The sequence below is a fragment of the Lagopus muta genome, chromosome 5, assembly GCF_023343835.1.
Source record: "Lagopus muta isolate bLagMut1 chromosome 5, bLagMut1 primary, whole genome shotgun sequence".
NCBI lineage: Eukaryota > Metazoa > Chordata > Aves > Galliformes > Phasianidae > Lagopus > Lagopus muta.
The window spans coordinates 58,758,579-58,778,961 of record NC_064437.1 but is presented as its reverse complement, the minus strand read 5'-3'; the positions used below and the strand labels follow the sequence as shown (position 1 = coordinate 58,778,961).

The window sequence follows — 20,383 nt, the reverse complement described above, 5'->3', positions numbered from 1 at the left end:
TGGGAAGTGGGATTGGTGGCTAGAAAAAAATACCTTGTTATGCATAAAAGTTATGCACAAATACATGCAAATAAGTTACATAACTTCATCCTTTGACAACGTGAAACTTATTTACAGCTTCCATTCGTGGTTAAGAAAAGCCTAGCTATAGCCAAAAGCTGATCACCCACAAAAAGAGCTTGTTTGGCACATGCAACAGAGTATTTACAAATACAGCTACAATAACAGTAACTATAAAAACTATGAAACTTCCAGCAAAGAAACAACACATGACCGCACCGACTTGAGTCTGCCCCTACACAGTACTTCAGTATCCCAGAAAATCCTCAACAAAATTCATTCAACTGAAGTCAAAGAAGAATACAAATTCTACTCAAAGGCGCCTAGTGTTAAATCTGAACTTTGAAATATTACAGGACTGTGTAGACATTCGATTTTTAAGAAAGCCAAAAGCTAAGGTAATAATTAATAAAAAATTACACAAACATCTAAGTATATACATGCATAATCATCACATACATCACATGATGACTTACAAGTTACTATGCATACATATCTTGCATAACATCTTTTACATATACATCAAAATGAATAAGATATATTACAAATAGACGTATGTGCTCAATAATACTAACTTCAGATTTAAAACTGACAATCTGAAGTCTGATTCATTTTAGGAAAAGCAAAAACATCAAAATATAACTTTTACACACAGATAATACAGCACGCAAAAAATACTATTTGTACAGTTTCTGTACAAGTGAAACAAAGATGTCTACACCTTCATAAGTGCAAAACGGTTGTACTAACCTGTATTTTGATTGGCCAGGAAAAATTACTGACATAGACGTAGAATGTGATGTTTGGGTTGCTCCGAAAGTTGAATTTTTCACAAGAAAAGCTATCTCTGTATTCCTTAATATTTGCCTTAGAAACAACAGGAATCTCTTCTCCAGATATTGTTCCAGCTAAAAAAACAACAACATATATATTTATATATATATACACACACATACACACACCCTTATGAAACTTACTAATCACAATAAAAGATGTGAAAGTAAACTGACCGATGAAACTTAGATTCTTGAATTGCTTTTAGTTTCAGCCTCCTACAACTTTAATTACCCTTCATTACAGTGTAATGGTACAACACATTTCACATATAGAATTTACTAAATCTCTTACTCTGCTTTCAAAAGATTATGAATGAATGAAAAAAACTGATGGAAGTTGCATGAAATTTAGAAAAGCAAGTTACCTCCACTAATTTACATTCAATTTCAATAAAAGCCTCATAGATTGCTGTTGGATTTGTTCTACATTAAAGTATTAGAATTTGCTAAGTGTAGTATATTAAACTATTTTGTAGTATATTAAACTATTTCATAAATACATTGATGAAGAAATTTATAAGTTAATGTATGACAAACTCTGACCTCCCTTAAAAACATTTTTATCTTGTATTTTATTTCAGTACAATTTCATGTAAGCATCATGCTTCTCCTTGGATGCATTTTCCGAAAGTCAATACAACCAATTCAGAGAAACTGCCTAAATAAAGCTTTTCTTCCTCCTTATTAAAACAAAGAAGAGTAATGGGGTTGAAAGTTGGAGAAAAATAGATAAGCTGCTCCTTTTATCAGCATACACAGAAGAACTTTATTGTTTGATATCAATGTTAAGGTTAATAATTAAATTTTTAGCTTGAACACTGAAACAAAGAAATTAAAATCTCAGTCTCTACAGTAGTTAAGGAAGCAATTTATCTTAATTAAAATCACAGCATTTCATAACACTGTCATTTAAAAAATTTAAATAGGCTACAAGCTTTTCCTACCAAAGTAATTTTAATTGAATAGGAGAGAAAGTTAACATATTAATGAAGCTTTGTTCAGATTGCAAATTATCATCTGAGGTTTAAATAATATAATTAATAATGGCATAATGATAATGGCAAAAGAACAGATTTTGTAAAGTTTTATTATCAAAATGAGCAACAAAAAGACAATCAGGTTAAAATAGCCTAAAGGATCATTAAATCATATGGGAAAAAGACATCATACCAACATTCATCCTTACCAGTTGAACCAATAGACCATGTAATGTTGAGGTTGAAGTTGTTTGATGCATTAATTGATATATCCAAATTTTTATTTGACTGTATTTAAAAAAAAAAAAAAAAAAAAGTTAACAAAATATATCAGAATTTATTGAATATAGCTTTGGTGTACAAACTCAAATATAGATTTCCGCTCCTCTTCCATTTTATAGTTTAAACAGAAACTCTAATAAGCAGTCTTCAGAAGCAAAAGCAGTAGTCTCTTTTGCTTTAATATGGATGGGTCACAAGTAAGCATCAGCTATCTTTTCAGATTGTGATTCAAATTGTGAAATAATTATCTTTGCAAGAATAACTTAAAAAATACATGGCATAAAGATACATCTCAGTTAGAATTCAGAAATTATCTTTTATATCTGTTAATAAACATTCTTTCACTGAAGAGTGTATTCCTTTAATTCAACTCAGGACAATGTTACAGCTTGTTATTCCTGGGAACAAGATGGAACCAACTGATACATTTTTGGAATACTAGTTGATTTGAACTAGTTGATCCAGCATTTACAAAACATTGTTACTGAATGCTCAGGAATATTATCAGTTTCTATAAAATTTTGAAATACCTCTAGTGTCTTATAAGCACCTGACAGACCTTTCAATATGATCAACTACAACTGAAATCTTAATCACAACAGCTAATCATATTTTCTTACCTGTTCTGGATTTGCTATAAAGTTTATGGCGGTGTGATGACGATCATCTTCTTGTAACAAGCTGAAGGTAAATTGGTAATCAATCAAAAGGCTGTCTGTGGGCACAACAGAATGTAGAAAGAAAATAGAAACAAGTGTTCATACATTAAGAAAATATTATGTGATTACCTAGAAGCTTTACTGATCACTTTTATTTTAAAAATCATGAAGTTGGACGTACTCACATGCATTCCATTTTATAAATATTTGTGACTATACAATGTCTTGAAGCAATAAAAAAAAAATATTAAGTGAAGCAATGACAAAAAATAAAATGACAAAAAATAACTAAATTAAGAAGTTGAGTTTATCACAAAGTCATCATCCCTTGATTGTTCCAAAATACAATATTGTGCTGCTTTAGTGCTACCAGTTCCCTAAGGTTACTCTGAAATAGTTATTCAAATATTATGTTCAGAATATTTCATTATAGTTTTCCAGTCATAAGTTTTACCGTGTTTGTGTAAAACAGTTTACATAGCTACATTACTGTATCACAGCTCAGAATTAGTAGGTTTAAAGTTTTGGGGAAAAAAAAGGTTACATCTACCATAAAATTACATAGTTTGAAGGTATGATACTATAGCAAATAACGTTGCTAATAATGAAGTGGCACAGTGGAATTCTGAATAGAAATCATTTAACATGCCCATTCCAAATTGCCAGAATTCTAAGCCGTTTTCTAAATGGCAAGTGATATAAACTTTTCATACAAGAGAAGCAAGTAGTAGCACTGACTCAGATTTTATTACACTCCCAAATTACATTAGTTCTACAGATTTTTTCATTCAACCTATTAAAGTAACAGAGGCAAGAAATTGCCATGCTGTTTCTACCGGTACAGTTTCCATCACTCAGTCCCAACAGTGCTCTTCTTATGGCCAACTAAAGCTGCCTTAAGTACAGAAGGGAGAAAGGAACACCCCCCAGGTGACCCAAGTCATATTTAACCCTTCCTGAAAGGACAATAAAATGATTGCAGTGAGGCTGAAGACATCGATTTTGAGACAACTTATTGAGTTCCTAAAGTTGGAGGAAGTAGATTGAGTCTTAGTAGGATCATATATTTAGTAATGACTGAAAAGGAATTTCTAGAGGTAAATCAGTCAGTATTTATCAGGGTGAGGCAGTTTTTTAGCAAGACAACCCCATCAAACAAGGATAACTGTGCTGCATCTTAGAGACAGCTGTGGAGAATCCCAGCACACACAGTTCAGGGCAATCAGATGGTCAAGAATCACAAGAGCCCTCAGAGACACAAACTGTTTAATAATCCTTGTGCAGTCAGTCGGGATCCAGAGGTGGGTACGGTGGATCTTAAATGCTCTTTTACAGGGGCAAATATCTTCAGACCTAACAGAACTTTTGTAAATCTAATCACAACGGTCCTGCAGGAAACAAAAGATTCTGATTTTTTCTCTACCAATGGAAATGAAGGGAGCCTCATGAGTATAAATATACACGTGTGTGTGTAAAAATACAGTCAGACCCAAGTGATCTTTGACACTAGAGACTAATGCATGATTACCATGCTCTATTTTGATCCATCTCTTGATGGCATTATACTATCAAAACCACATTAGCAAAATTTTAAAAATAACTTCTTAAAAGTAATGATAAACACAAAATCAGTAAATACAAAGAGAGTGACAGATTAAGACAAAAAAGGAAAAAGCTGTGTCAGCCTTCTGTTGGACTCAATAGTTTGCTTAATGCTGACGACCACCTTTTTTACAGTGACGTATAATCTGAAAAAATACACTCTTGTATCCCATGGGAAATCTGACTTAGAAGGAGAAAAAAAGCCAGTTGATCACTGAAATGTGAATACAGCCCACTGTATCATCCTAACAATTAAAGAAAATAGTAACTATTTATTTCACTGAGCAAAGAAAGGAAATAAGAAGAGTTGCATGAAAGGAATTACCATGACCATGGAAACTGAGAAGTCCACTTCATCTACTACCAGTCAACAAATTTCAATTATTTAAATAAGTTAATCTTATCATTAAACTTAGGTAAGGAGTTTTGATCAGGTATTTTCAGCTTATATAAGTGAAAGATGAATTAGTATTAAATTTTAATTTATTGACACTATGTAACTATGTAAATATAATTAAGAAAGTCTCACTGACTTTACTAATACCAATGTACCATATCAAAATAGGAATATTACATCTATCATACAGAGGTAACAGAACAGCAAGAGATTGGAAGCAGAGACTGATCCCTATTAAAGGAATCAATGAGTCCTTTAATAATCATGAGTAGCAAGGCCAAAAAAGGCCTTGATAAAATCTCTTTGATCGGCCAACTTGGAGACAGTTGCAAATGAAAGAGCTGATACTTAGCAACATTCCTTTGCAGTATTCAGAGGATTACTAAAGAATTAAGTTTATTTTCCCTCACAGCCTGGAGAATGGTTTATTTTCACAGTGAGCCAAAACTTTGAGCAAAATTTGCCTGGATAGATTATATAAAACTAGATTTTATTAGAATATAAATTAGAAGAACTAATGTAAGAGGAAATTCAAAGTGAGAGTAGAAATTAAAAAGGGCTGTAAAGAAGTCACTCCTCTGTTGTATCTGGGTCCTATTCTACTTCCTCCCTCTCAGAGGTTTCCTTCTCCAGACAGTATCAGGCAGCTTTACTTCATGCTGCCAAACCCCATCCTGAATGTAATACCTAATACATAATCTGTGCTTACATGCTGTAAATACCCATAAACAGACTAAGCAGTTACACAGTACATCATACTGTATCTCCCAGTTCATAAGGCCTAGACAGCTTAATATGTAAATACAAAATTTTAAGTAAAATTTAATTGCATGATATGATCCATTCTGAATAGTAAAATGTATAAATAGCTAAATTGTTATTCTAGTGTACATTTAATGCATGCTTTTGAAATATAGCAATGTATGGTTACAATCAGGAATTCAGAAATGCCTGAGACTTTACTGCTTGTATTTTTGTTTCTACTGTAAACTTTGATCAAGTCAACCATAAGCATTATTACCCTTTGGATAAATCCAAGACATACCCTAAGTGCTTCTGTTTATAAAAACAGGTGCAGAACAGATTGTTTAAATCAGGAAATAAATCTATATCACAGATATAGAGAAATTTAGTATTCTGTATTTATACTTAGGATAGGATGAAAAAAACAAGAGTTCACAGACACCAAATACCAAACATAATAATAAAACTACCATAGAAGCAACAGCTGACAAAAGCGATCATTCCCAACTACCTGATCTATACAGACAAGAAAACTTGCAAAACTTTTAAAATCTGATGAGCTCTGAAAACAAAATAAACAAATTCAACCAACAAAACTTCTGTAAGAAGTGCTAGAAATAAAAATATTATCAATAACCATTATGTTTCAAAAGCCAGTATCATCTAAGAGTATTCTTTCAGTGAATTATAGAACAAAGTACTTGGTTCTCTAGAATTACAATTTATATAATTTTTTTGTTGGTGGTGGTTGTTTTCCTTTTTTTTTTTCTTTTTTTTTCTTTTTTTTTTCTTTTTTTTTTTTTACAATTGCTTTGTTTGGTCAACTGTTTCATTTTTCTGTAAGAAAAAATAAGGCTGTGTGTGTGAACATTGTAATAGTTTCTCTTAAGATATCTTCCAGATATCATTTTACATTTGGTTTTACATTTGATGACTAAAAGATAAAAGCAAATGTTAAAAATTCTCAATTATGAATATCGCCTTTGCTGAAAAAAATTTTCTTCAACCTAAATTAAATTCTCAACCTCAGATTTAATTCACAAAGTATTAATTATTATTATAATGATATATATAATCATTATAATGATTCTCGAAATAGACCAGGTAGTTAACAATGTTGAGCACTGCATAGATTCTTCTCTTAACTATGGAAGAAATGTTAATGACATTATAGAATGATGGTTGTATTCTTTAATTTTTAAAAGACGAACTGAAAAAGAATTCACCTGAAACACACTGACAATTAAGTTACCTGTTCTTCTATGCATCCCCAATCTTTTGGAAATATTATGCGCTTTCATTTTAGCTTTAGATTGTTTCAGTAAAATTTTAATATCCAGTACTTCAACATTCTTATGCCATCAATATCCTTCATGCTTACGTTGCCTACTTTTTTTCTTTAATAAATACATTTTAAAAATTACGTTCAGAATTTCTCTGTGCCAATGAGCAAGAGAAAATCGCTGAGGCACTATCACACGATAACAGCAGTACTCTGCCCTACTTTGGGCTGGTGCAAATGACTGCAAAACGCCTAGCATGTTTGCTCTGCAGCCCAGACCTTCATCTCAAATCTGATAGAAGATACATGACTAAAGGGGCAAGCAGACAGAATTTAAGCATCCACGTGCCAGAGTGCAATCTGTAACCCCTCTGAACTTTAATGTCTAAACGTTCTAAGAAAAAGTTTTAGAGAAATTAGAAATCTCCTTCATAAACTCAACAAACCCACAACTCAAGTGTTAGTTCAGCACTGGCTGTACTTTGAATCTACAGTATGGGTACACTAGAGATGAAGGTCCCCAAGCGACCCACCCAGTGATGAAATACTAAGCTCAGTTCCTGAAGAATTCAGCACAGACATGTGCATGGTGGTTGGCAGAGATCCCACCACATTGTGTGCTGCCTTCTTTTTGATAGTATAAAAACTGAGTCCTATTTTTGTCTAGTAGGATGTATGCCTCCACCAACTCAGTGTAGTCAAAGGAGAAGCTGTGGAAGGATTCAGGCCACCAGGGAAAAAGGATTCAGTTTGTGCACAGATGGAAAGAGACAAGAGCAAGTCAAATGACACGGGCACTCAGTAGGCAGGGAGGAGTCCCACAGTCTAATTTCCGTCCCAAGCCATTCCTTCATTTTTTATTAAAAATTATTGAATAAAATAGAAAAAGAACATTGGGATATAAGACCACAATACAATCCCAACATCATCAACAGCCAGACATAACAAGAACTCATGGTTATTGAGCATTCTCATATCTCTGTTTCAAAATTTTGCAAAACTCTTGATAGCTTTCACTGTCAAAGGAAATCATTAAAATCAATTCAAAATGTCAGCAATGAGCACATGTGAGAACACAACAATAATTAGGCAAAGAAAGCCATTTAATTAAATGAGAAAATAAATTTAAAAGCAATTCTTTTATCCTACTATTACTGTTAATTTTCAAGAAACAGCTCTTTGTTTAATGAAATCCATGCCTTTCAATACAGTATGGGAGTTTTCTGTTCACACCCAATGGGGAGCAGACTTATTCTGACATTTAAGCTTTTAAATTAAAAGTAAACTGTGCTTTCGATAATACAAGAATATTCCCAAAAGAACAAAGGCTGGACGGAAACCTCAAGAGATTTGAAATTCTACTTCACTATTTCTGAGTGCCACTAAAACCCTCTCAGAATACACAGTTATGCTATTATTTTTAAAACATGGATATATGTAATATAACAGTGATAAAGTTATATACAAAAAGGTTTGTTAAAGAGGAATATTAGGACTGTAAAATGAATCACTACAATCAAGGTTGCCTGTGAATTATTTTTGGGTGAGTGCTCTGTTAATGGGCAGCTATTCAACACTTTGTTCTCTGCTCAGTACTTAGTGTTGGGCCCATGCCTCATTTACTGCATACCACACCAACCCTTTTCCCAAGACTGAATTAATTTCTAACGTGGCTTTCTGCAGTATTCATCACTATCATTTTCTAAGTTCTTCAGAAAAGTTAATGAATTTGTTATAATATTACTATGAGATGAGCAGGCACTATTAGTCCATTATTACAGGACAGGAAATGAAACAAAGAGACCAAGGACTAAAACATCCATTAATCATGAGTAGCCAATCCAAAATATCTAGAGTATGACTTTTTCTAATTTCAAAATAAGTAACAATACATATGATCATTTTTATTTTGTAGATCCTTTCATCATTCACTATCATTCTTTCAACTTCTTCTAGAAAATAAGAAAGGAACATACATTCAGCTACATGATCACTTATGTGTACCCCACAAACAATTCTGCTCATTCTGAAGGGAAAGATTATGGGAAAGAGTATATAGACATGATATTAATAATTACATGATCCTGCGCTACTAAAGAACAAAAATAATGGTGCTAGAAACTAGTTCCTCCACTTTCCTGGCATCCAATGCTTACATAGCATATTTCACTTTCAAAGGGGTTTTTATTAAGCAAATTTAACCAGACAGAAGAAGATTCTAGCGGATTGATTTTCTGTTGAGTTGCATCTCCCTTTTGCATGTTCTTTCCAATAGCGCATCCGATTTTTCATCAGGAAGGAAAGAATAAACCTGAATTCCTAGCAAGGATAGGTATAGCTGGATATATTTATGGGACTCATGCTTTTGACTGGTTGCCTTTCTCCTACAGATTCTGTCACATCATTTCTTAATATGTATATCTAAAATTGAACAAACTGGCAAAAACTTTTCATTACATGCAAACATTCAGAGCATGATGTTCAGTATTTTAGCCCCAAAAATTAATGTTCAGAGTAGCTCTTAGCCAGAAGTATCGCAGTACATGTCAAAGAGCCCTGCACTGTGCTACCAGACCCACGTATAACATTGCTTAGTTCCTTCCAGAGCAGCTGATTCATTCCATTGACTGTTCCTTAACAGTCACCCACTGCCTCATTTCAGTTATATCAACGTTAGTACCCAAAAATTGCTTGTCTACAGTGACAGGAAAAGTAATGTTTTATAAATGTTGTGGATCACATGATCTTCACCTGATTAAACCTGACTAAAAGTTTTTTTTCAATATTTCTTCTTTCTTTAACTGCAAAGCACAGGTCATAGAAATACGAGACACCTCTTCATTCACTGAATAAAAGTCTGGCCTTACACACAGCTGTGTACATATTAACAAAAACTTTTAAGATCACAGATAAGATACCAAATTTCAACCATTTACTGCTACCAATAACGTTATTTAAATATTTTCTTCACAGTAAAAGGGAAAAAAAAGAGAATTACATGCCTGAATTGGTACATTTTCATGATAATTCTGCATGACCAAATATACTAATTCTGTGAACAGACACACCATAAAATAGCATTGTTCTATTTTTATTTCTTGAAATCACTTTTGAAGCTAGAGTAGGAACCCCACTCATGACTGCTGCATAGCCCCATCAGTCACTCTACCTACATTCTTCTATTTAGGGAACTCTCTATTCATGAGGATTCTAAAAGTTAAACTTCAACCTTTTCAGTGTACAGACAATTTGCCCCTCTTTTGCTCTATGCAATTTTTCTCTATTTTCAGTGAGTTTGTTGAGAACAGCCCTATTCATATTCAACTTTGTCAGCAGAAGTGTTGCTTTTGAAATCAAGTTTCATTATCAAATGCTATAAATCAAATTCATTTGTGACCAAAATAAGTTCTGCTTGTATTACAAAGTTAGGGGACTACTACCAGAGCTATTTTCAGTCAGGATAATTATTTTGAACTTTCAGAGCAGCTGTTTAATTCATTCTATCATCTGCTGCTGTCATCCATTGCCTCATTTTTGTTGTTATATTAAAATATGTTGGTGCCCAACATTACTTGTCCATTGTGACAAAACAAAAAGTCATTTATTGTAAAGACTTTACTATCAACTAGCAAAATTTGCATTTTTGATAAACGTAGTAAGAATGCAATGAGCTTTAAAAGATGCCAGCAATTATTAATTAAATGCTTCTTTCCATGTAAAGAAAGCATGTGAGAATGAATTTCGCAGAAGTTCAAAGCTACAATAAGATAAATATATAGTGACAACAAATTAGCCTATCTTTTAATGTACTTTAAAAAGATGAACTAGGCTAAAAGGACTACAAAAAGACATAGGGACTGCTGTCATAATCAACAAACTGAGTAACTAAATTTTATTTAAAGAGAAATTCTCTCTTGCAAAATGTTACCTTCTATTTGGAAATGTATTATGAGTTATCAGGCTCTTGACTGATGAAAAAAGCATAGCTATTGGTGCTAACTATCTTGAAAAATACGTTTATAGCTGAGAATCTGCTGTTAGAATTTGCTATTGTACTCTTTGAATCTGTTGTAGTTTCCACGGAAATAAATAAGAGGCATTTCTTTTGGAGCAACCTGCATAGTTGGACATTTATCATCGTTTTTTTCCCAGCTCTTCAATAATTCAATACAGACATCAGCAATTAAACGGCGACCTCTGAGTGATCAAGTATTACAAGGAAACAGAACATACCCTTTGAAAACTGGCTACAAATATACACAGAAAGTATTCCTTTAATATTTCAGTGTTTTCAACATTCTTTTTTCCTTTTCCTAATCATTTAGCTGATATTTGCTTATGAAACCTTAAATCTATAGTCCCAAATGTCAGAACTTAGTCCATACTGCTCAGCTCCACATGAGTTGTATAAAACACACAATGTACACTGAAGTTGAGATGTTTCAACTTTGCTGATATTCTTTGTTGTTTCTTAAACAATTTTAACATGTTAGTTCTGAGGATTAAAATCCCTTACAGCAAATGAAACCTGAACGTTTTCAGGAAAGCTTCAGTTAACACTGAATAGAAATACATGTTGTACACCCCACTGTGCAGCCTCCTGTATTATAGTATCATGAACTGCAACAGATACTTGCATTGTAAAAAATGATATGCTAAAGCACTTTCTCACAACGGGCAGTAGAATATTTTTGCATTAGAACTTCTAAGATAGGTAAAATATGAACATTCTCATTTAAAATCAGGTGTATTTCAAGAAAAATCTGCTGAATTAAATAATAAAGTTTTCACTGCTTTTGGCTCATTGATGAAATATTACAATTTCAATTCATTTACAAATATTGCCTACTCTAGCCTATGGAGCCTCTAAAACAGAGAGAAAGTACAGACTGGTAAGAAAAAAATAAACCCAGATTATTTTCTCCACTCCTTGCACGTTTAGCTGGTAGAGCTGGCAGTTAAGCACGTAAAATAATAAACTGTTTGCTTAAGCTAACCAAATGGAAATAACACAGGGAGGAAAAACAGAGCCTTGAACTGCTGATTTTTCTCAGTCACCCACTCCTTGGTGGAGATTTATTCTTTGATTCAGAGAGGGAACCTTGGCCACTGTGGCAGGGCTCAATACCTCCTTTAATAATCTCCTTTCCAAAATACCTTGCAATATTCAATTTCCACCCCAAACAGCTGTCAGACATTAAAAGTAATATTCATTGCACTGTATTTTTCTCTGAAACAGGAACTGGCTACAGCTGTGTTTTTATTAAGTCATGACCTTCTTGGCCACACAAGAAAGTTCCGCTAACCAAAGTGCACAAACAGAATAAACCGCTTTTTCATTTACTGCTTTGTCTAGCAGTGACTAGCTTAACACAGAGCTATTCCCACTTTGTGATAGATGTCACACATGAGCTCTTTAACACAACTTATCTAGGAACTGGAATATCATGCAAAATAACAACAAAATGTAGACAACAGTGTGACTGCCTGTTTGCTTTCCTCATTGAAAAGGCACTGACAGTGAATGTCTTCTACATCTGAGCTTCAAAGATCTAGCATCGTGGTAAGTAATCCATTACAGTGAACACAAGGAAAGTGATCTATCTGCGTGATGTAGTTTTGCACCATCTTCTCAAGATCAATTCAGTTTTTCTCTACCAACCTACTGCTTGGTTCAATAACGTCCTACCTTCATTTTTTCTTTCCTTAGCTGTCCCTAATGTCACTTAAAGTTCTAATACTTGAAAATCTGCGTAGCTGCATTTTCACAGATCTCTAAAGAAGCAATACACATCTCTACTCAACAAGACTATAATCCTGAAAATGGCACTTTATTGGCAAAAAAGAAGTGAGATTCTTGCTCTTTTAAAAAAATTTCTGCCCGGATTTTGTACAGCTTATCATTTTTACAAAATTATTCTGATGGTCATGGCACTTCCTTAAGAGAGTAACACAATAAAGCATATTCATTTACTCATGCTGGTGAACATAAAGAGACAAATCAAATGCATATATATTACTTCTCTACCAGTGTATCTTCATGCTTCTTGACAGTGATATTTTTCAAATTTCCCTTAATGTCATTTGCTATTGTATCTATTTTGCTAATGTGCATTGCTGTGCTTTGACCTCACACAGTTTGCAGAACCATTTTTTCCCAGTGTTACCCTTTATATCAAGTTACGAGTAAATTACACTATGCTGCCAAAGAGTTATATTTCTGCAATATATTTTAAAATGATATTTACAATTCAAGCTAAGAAAAAGTGACAAGGAGTCACTGACTACTTCACAATATGCTGAAATTGAGCTGTTAGCCATTCAAAGAGAAAGTTGAACTTGATAATGACCACATTTCAGTGTAATATAAATTTTCTTAAAGTCCATGAAATCCAAACTTTTACCATTGTCTTTAGGCATAAATGACCCTCAATATATTTCAGTGATCAGAGCCCTTCATCCAAATACCTTGTAAGGGCTTCACACCACTCATTATAAAGCAGAAAACATTATTGACTGCTCTCTTGATTTTTTCAAATGTGAGCTAAGATTAGGTGGTTCAAGACACCTGCATAGTGAGTCTTGTGCTAACAAGACAGTTAATTAAGTGCTCAGGCTGTAATAATGGAAGAGGCTAAGCCATCCTTAAGCAGTTCGTATTAGCCACTGGCAAAAAATATTCCAGCTGACATATAAAAGCTATTAGACCATTTGAAGAACTCCCAAAGGAACCAGCAGAAATTCTCCTACAAACCTTAAGCCCCCATCCTATTGAAGTCAGGTGTTTTTGTTGCTTTTTCTTCTTATTTCAACTGGTTCAAGATTTCACTACTAAGATCTCTCCTCAAAGTCTCTCTGATCAAGAATTCTCTTTTCCCTAGGAAGTCAGCAGTAGAAGCAATGTAACTATAAACCCATCACAAAGGTAAAAGAGCTGGATTTCCCTTCTTCAACAGAAGGTAAACTAAAGGAATACTGATGGTTACTTTTCTGTTCTATTTGCTTCTTACAGCACCAGGTTTGCGGAGCTGTAAGGCCTGCCAGGTTTTGAGGATCAACAGTCCCCTTCTCTCTGGACATGCCAGGACAAAAACACACGCAAAGCACAATGTAATGACTCAAAAAAGTACCTATCTCAGTGAATCCCAGGTCAGTAAACTAAATAAAATACTGCATATACACAGATCTTTGGATCACTTTCCTTCTAAATAAAAAAAAAATGCTTCACTCATAGGCTGGAGTATAGAGAATAGTATTTCTTTTGAATGAGTTCTCCAGTCCAGAATCTCCCTTTTCAGAGTAGTATTTTATAAATAATCATAAATTATATAGCTTATATTTTCTTAACTTTATGTAGTACTTAAACGTAATAGTAGTAGTTACTTACTAAATATTATGGCATCCATGGAACAGCCATATAAATAATGAAAGAACCTAATTCAGACTTCTATTTGCATGCCTTTAAACATTTGTCTATCAACTTCTGCTTAAAATTTAGGATACTCCATCTTTAGCCATCTTTCTTTGGCTAAATGCAGTCTAAATAAAAAGTGTATCTAAACAAATTGTCACTAAAGTTAAACAATCTACTTTGGCAAAAGTAACATAAATAGTACATGCAAGGAGATGTCAGTTGGTAAATTCACTGATACATAAGTAAAAACTATCAGAGAAAGAAAATAATCCTTATTTCAAAACTCAAGTGTGCTTTCTGAAACAGATACACAGAGAAAATTCCCAGTGTTAAAATAAATATAAATAAAAACATTTGCCAATTCATACCAAAATCTGAAGATGATTGGCAACAAAACTGTTTCTTTAGTTTGCCCAACTGCAAGCCAACCTAGTATTTGGCAAAATGAGTACATAGAGCCTGGGGTGAGATCGTGATACTTAATTAGTAGCTTGGTATGGTTATTGTTTTAATTCTCCTTGGAAGGCTACAGTTCAGTTGTGTGGTTATTTTAGCTTAGGGCAAACACACTGTTGCTTTTTTTTTTACGTTGTTAGTTTGTTGAGACTAATCTTTTCTAAAACTATCTAGAATTGCCTGATTCAAACTATAATCTGTTCTACTACAGTCTTGAAACGCTAACATTTCTTTTTAAATAGAATTTATTTGTATAAGCCTGCATATTCAAAGACAATGACAGACATTCTTATGTATTTATAAATAATAAAAATTGCCTCGGTCTGTATCAAAGTCAATCAGTGCTAGATATAATTGGAGGAACTCATTAATTTAAGTCAAGCATGACAGTTTTACAATTACAATATGCAGCCAGTTTAAATTAATGCTGTCCCAAAAAGAAACAGGAATTGTACATATCAGTAGCAGGAAATTTAACTGCTAGTACAATTCTCACAACTCAACTAAAGCAAACACCTTTTGAGTAGTGTAAATTTATTGTTTCTGCCCTTTAAGTTTCAACATAATTTTTAAATATCTGGAAAATCTCTGTTAACAGTGTTATTAAAAGTGCTACTTGCTGTTTATCTCCTGCAACACTCTCCTTGGAATGTTCTTGAGTTTAATCTTTTCCTAAGAATAGCAAGTCTGCCATCTAGTGCTTTATAGCCGCCTCTAGTACATGCTTTATTTGATCTTTTTAATTATTATTATTTTAATAAAGGATGTCACGCTCTAAGTTCATAAATGCCATATACATGCACATGTACACACAGTGCTTAAAAGTCACATTTAATCTTCTTGCTGCCAGGTTGCATTACATATTTCAACAGCTATTAGCACATACAGCCATCTTCTACTCTCACTTATCGATTGTGAGAACTACTCATAAGCTGAGAGCAACCAGAGCCAAGTTCAGTCATCCCAGATCTTGCACCCACCTATTTCTAGAACAGCTCTCCTCAGAGGCTACTTATGTCTGTGGCCTATATCAGAACTCGAATTATAAGATCAAGAAAAAGGAAAAAAGGTATGTTCAAACAGTAAACACCAGGTAGTCTGACCTATTGATAGTTCAGCCCAGGTCTGAAATGTATTTTGACAACATAAATAAGAATGCATTACCTGAGGACCATTCTGCTTTCAGATAGTATTTAACTGATGCTTCCAAGAAGTGAATATAAGTAAGATGTTGCCATAAATTACTGACCTTTAAAATCTATCCCCCACAGAAAGATGGTTTGGTGTTACAAACAAGCAAGGAGTCAGAAAGGAAAAATATAAACACCTCTAAAGAAGTACTACACCTTTACCCCAGGATGCAGGTATCGAAAAATCAGTTAAGATTTGTTTTCCTTATTTTTTTATCGAGATGAATTTTACATAAAAGGAAATTTTGGATATAAATAGGGTATAAGAAACATAAAAACTAAGTGTTTGGCTTTGTTTCAGACACCGCTCACTTTGCATAACAATGTCCCTTAAAATATTCAAAATTAAAATTTTACTCTTTAGAAGGGTAGAGAAAATGGGTAAAGGCTGTAATTCCTCTTTATTTTGCCGTTTTTGGAGTCCTGGAGTAATGGGGCTAATGCAGTTCCAGGACTGCAATACATACCTTACAAGGCTTTACAGCCAGAAGCAAAATCCCCTTTTTCCTGTTGAGCTCTCTTCACAGATACCAGATTTTATTTTAAGAGTGTCCTCTGAGCACGCACTTCGTGCTTTCTCACTGATTTCAGTTAGGAAAGTATCTTGGTAAGTCACTGATTTACTGAGAGAACTGACCACTGCCATCCTCTCTGCACATCCACCAAGGAAATAAGGAAGAGCTATAATTGTTTCAATGCTGACAGTATGGAATTGCATTGTAAAGCCATAAACCTATTATTCATATTGCACTCCCAAAAACTGCTACAAAATATTTAATACCTCACATGCTATCGCATTTCTCCATGAAATGCATTTTAAGTACAATATAAGAAAATAATGTATTAATAAAATAACTTAAAGATATCCTTGGATTTGTTTTAAATCTACAAGTATTATTTCCCCACTAGTTGTTATGCTGATTGTTTTTAGTTATGAACAACTGAGAATTTAGCAACACTTTCCCTGGCTTTACATTTTCTCCCTTGATGTCCACTGGGCCAATAAGGAAAGCTGAGATGTGACAGTGCTTTGCAGTATATCTTAACCTTAAGGTTCCTGCAGATGGGCCTACCACCTTGCTTTTCTATATGCTTCATCCCAGAACACATGAAACAGTGGCTGATGTTCTATTGCACAGCTGACATTTCCTAAAACATTGCGCTGAGAGAAAAATTAGAGCTGTGGAAGAAAAAACAACAAAGCTAGGAAAACAGTTAAAATTTGTATGGCTTTTCAGCCACTTTTATGGACAGATATTAGTGCTTCCTCTTTTCCAAAGGCTTTAAATCCAACAAATCTCCTTTAGAGACAGATATTCTGGCAAAGATGGGGGGGAACGGAGGGGGGGGGGGGGGGAAATCAATAAATAGGTTTTAACTTTACAGAAGGCCATGAATCATTTAGTCCATCCCTGTTTTAATTCTCTTCATAAGTGACCCATCCCTCTTGACCTCAACACATATTTGGATTCTCTAATCCTTCTCAAAGGTCATGCTCTAATCTCCCACAGATTTAAAAGCAGGCCTGCTCTGCAGCACAGCAAAGTCTATAATATTACCCTGGATATATAATGCACATCCTTTTGAATGCAAAATACAAGATTCTTCTGATTTCTCTTTGAGATCACATATAGTCCTACATTCACAAAACATTTGTCTAACCAAAGATGAACAACAGATTAATAAAAATTGTTAAGTTATTGTAATTTTATTGCTTGCAACTACACACCTGTTGTGCATTGCTGAATCTATGAATGCTCTATATTTTGAATTGTCTTGCCACGTAACCCACTACTGCTGCCTATTTCAAAAGAGCAACCAAAAGAAGAACTACCACTGTTGATCTCAGTTTCCAAAAGAGAAAAGTGCTTACAAGCACATTTAAAGCACTAAAAGGGAGAAAGAAATAAAGGTCTGTCAAAGGTATATCTGTGTATAGTTTTTAACTACTTTTTCTTAGCTGGCTACTCATGTGGGTTTTGGCTAGGAATTGTCTTGGTGGAACAGGCAACACTTGAGAGCTCTGCTCCAGCAGTGTAGCTCAGCCCTGCTTGAACCACATTTCTGCTCACGCTCTTACTTGGGAGAGCTTTAACAGAATGGACAAAAAGCAGAGAAAATTTGTGAATGCTTTGTGCTAAATTACTCATCTGGAAATTCTGACAACCACATACGTGAATAATGCAGTTTATACTCACAGTACTGATTTGCTGAAAGCGTCTATGTCTTTGCACAGAGTAGTGCTCAGAAATAGATACTCACTTTGATAGAAATGTGGCATTGGAATTGAGACATTTAAAGTAACATACATACTGCAGACATTTTGGAAAGCTTTTGACCTTAATAATGCAGATTTCTAAAAGAAGTTTATGCAGTAAACTATAATATCCTTTCAAAAGGAGTGATTGTAAGCAAGCCTATACTCTACCCTCTATGTAAAAACATACCGTGAATTATGTATTTAAATTCTCATTTCTCTAGAGCACTGGTTTAGCTATATTTCCATTTATGATTTAAAGCACTGTGTCCAAATACGACCCAGGTCAGATTCTCAGAAGTGGCATTTGTCCCAGTGACTCTTTCCAATCAGTCTAAAACCATCTGGTTGCTGCATGTTTCTTTGCACCCAGGAGCACTGGTTCTGACAGTAGCATATTTCTAATGCTGACATGTGAAGAACTAATCCAGCAATTTGGATGCATACTTTGCTATCTAGGTGTCACTGTTATACATCACGCTGGCTCAGATACCAAAGAACAATAACAACAACAAATACAAATGCATCACGACAAAATGTTATATTTATGGTTTGCGTACATGCATAAGTCAGCTGAACAACCATTTCTGGCCTCCATTCAAAATTCATTTATATGGATTAAATCAGCTTGCAATTGCACACAGAAAAAATGGTTTCTAACAGAAGGGTCTGGAGATACTGAGCCTCCTACCTAGAAACACAGAGGAGCAAGCAGAACTGTACTCAATCTCCAAAAGCACTTACAAAGCAAAGCAAATCTGACTTTTCAATTAATGAAGCTCCTTGTTTTTTATAGATATTCTATTTTTTAATGTTTACAAGAAATCTTGGATAGTATTTTCTCCTGAAAGTGACATTTCCAACATTTCTGGACCAAGAAATCCTCCCTCTCATGAACTTCCCGAGCTGCAAATTGTTGTACATTAAGAAGGAAACATCACTATATCGCCATCCATTTGCTATACTATGCCCTGATATTCATATTCAGCTGCTCGCAGTGTGGTACTGGAGCAGACAGACCATCATACAGCTGCTGATACATTCTTCTACTTTCAATATTTTTCTAATTTTTATATCTGTGGTTTGTTCTCATTCTCATACTCTGACAAGTTTGTTTTTGCTGTTGTGACTTTTCAGCCATGCAGAGAAGTCATGAAAAATGAAATTAACATAAGTTTAATAGAAGCAATAGGCTGCAGTTTTCACACAATCTGGATAATATAATACTGCATGCCTTATTATGAATGTCCTATTTACTTTTATTAAGTTTTGATAATTTTAACCAAGCAGGGAAAGGACTCACGTCCAGTGCTGCCAAGATTTGAAATGCCACATTAGAATGAAATCTGATGTTTAATGAGCTGTCCTTGTCATCCGTAGAATTTGATGACATTTCTGCTGTTTGTCTTCCCGTGACAGCATCTGTATTTTTTTTTTAACATCTATAATGTTTCAACATGATATATAAAACTCATTTGTATATACATTCATATATATTTACACACATGCACATGCATATACATATATCATTCTTTTTGATCATGCCAGATCTTTCTGTAAGTGTTCTTCTGTTCTCGTTAGTACTCACGTCACTTCTACAGTCATGGCCATGTCTATGCACAGCTCTCATACTGTGCTAACTATCCTACACCGCTACTAGAAGAAAAAAAATAATGAAGAAAATAAAATAATCTGTGCTATCCGACTAGGTTTAGAGTTTACTTACTAAGTTAACAGTCAATTGATGTTAATACCAGGGTCTAGATAAACACCAGTCTGCTCCCCCTTCCTGGTCTTTCGGATAGCAATAACAGAAAAGAGGGAGGAGTGCAGGCAAGAGTCAGGCTGTTGGGGAGAGAGGAAGAGGTGGAAAACGCTGCATTTTCACATGGCAGTGGGTATTTGCATCAAGAGTTGCAGAAGTTTCTGTCAGACAACAAACATTCTCAATCCACACCCTGCTATTAAGAGAAACTCAGGCCAACCCATATCATACAAAAGTTAGCCACACACTCAGAACTGAATTCTAAAGTTTGGGCTAAGAAAAAACATTCCAGTTAAGGATAGCATTTGAACAAGTGAATAAAAATAAAATTTAAGCACATAAAATGTAGTGAAGATGGCTAAACTTAAGCATGTAACTAAAAGCTTTCCAGAAGATCCCAGCTGTTACAGTGAGTTACTAGCTGTAATCCTATTTCTGTACCATTCATTCATTGATTTTGGT

General features: G+C 34.2%; 1 protein-coding gene across 10 annotated transcripts in view; it reads right to left on the bottom strand.

Moving 5' to 3' along the window:
* Positions 1 to 20,383, bottom strand: part of ATRNL1 (attractin like 1) — a 424,497-nt gene that overhangs the window by 251,054 nt on the left and 153,060 nt on the right. For all 10 annotated transcript variants that reach the window (XR_007376982.1, XR_007376983.1, XM_048944556.1 and 7 more), the window contains exons 22-24: positions 2,776 to 2,870; positions 2,083 to 2,161; positions 811 to 968 (exon numbers count right to left, since the gene is read on the bottom strand). Coding sequence is in view for 8 of the 10 variants with exons in the window: in XM_048944556.1 (XP_048800513.1) it covers positions 811 to 968; positions 2,083 to 2,161; positions 2,776 to 2,870 (332 nt within the window). In the remaining 2 variants the exon portion in view is untranslated. The remainder of the gene's footprint in view (positions 1 to 810; positions 969 to 2,082; positions 2,162 to 2,775; positions 2,871 to 20,383) is intronic.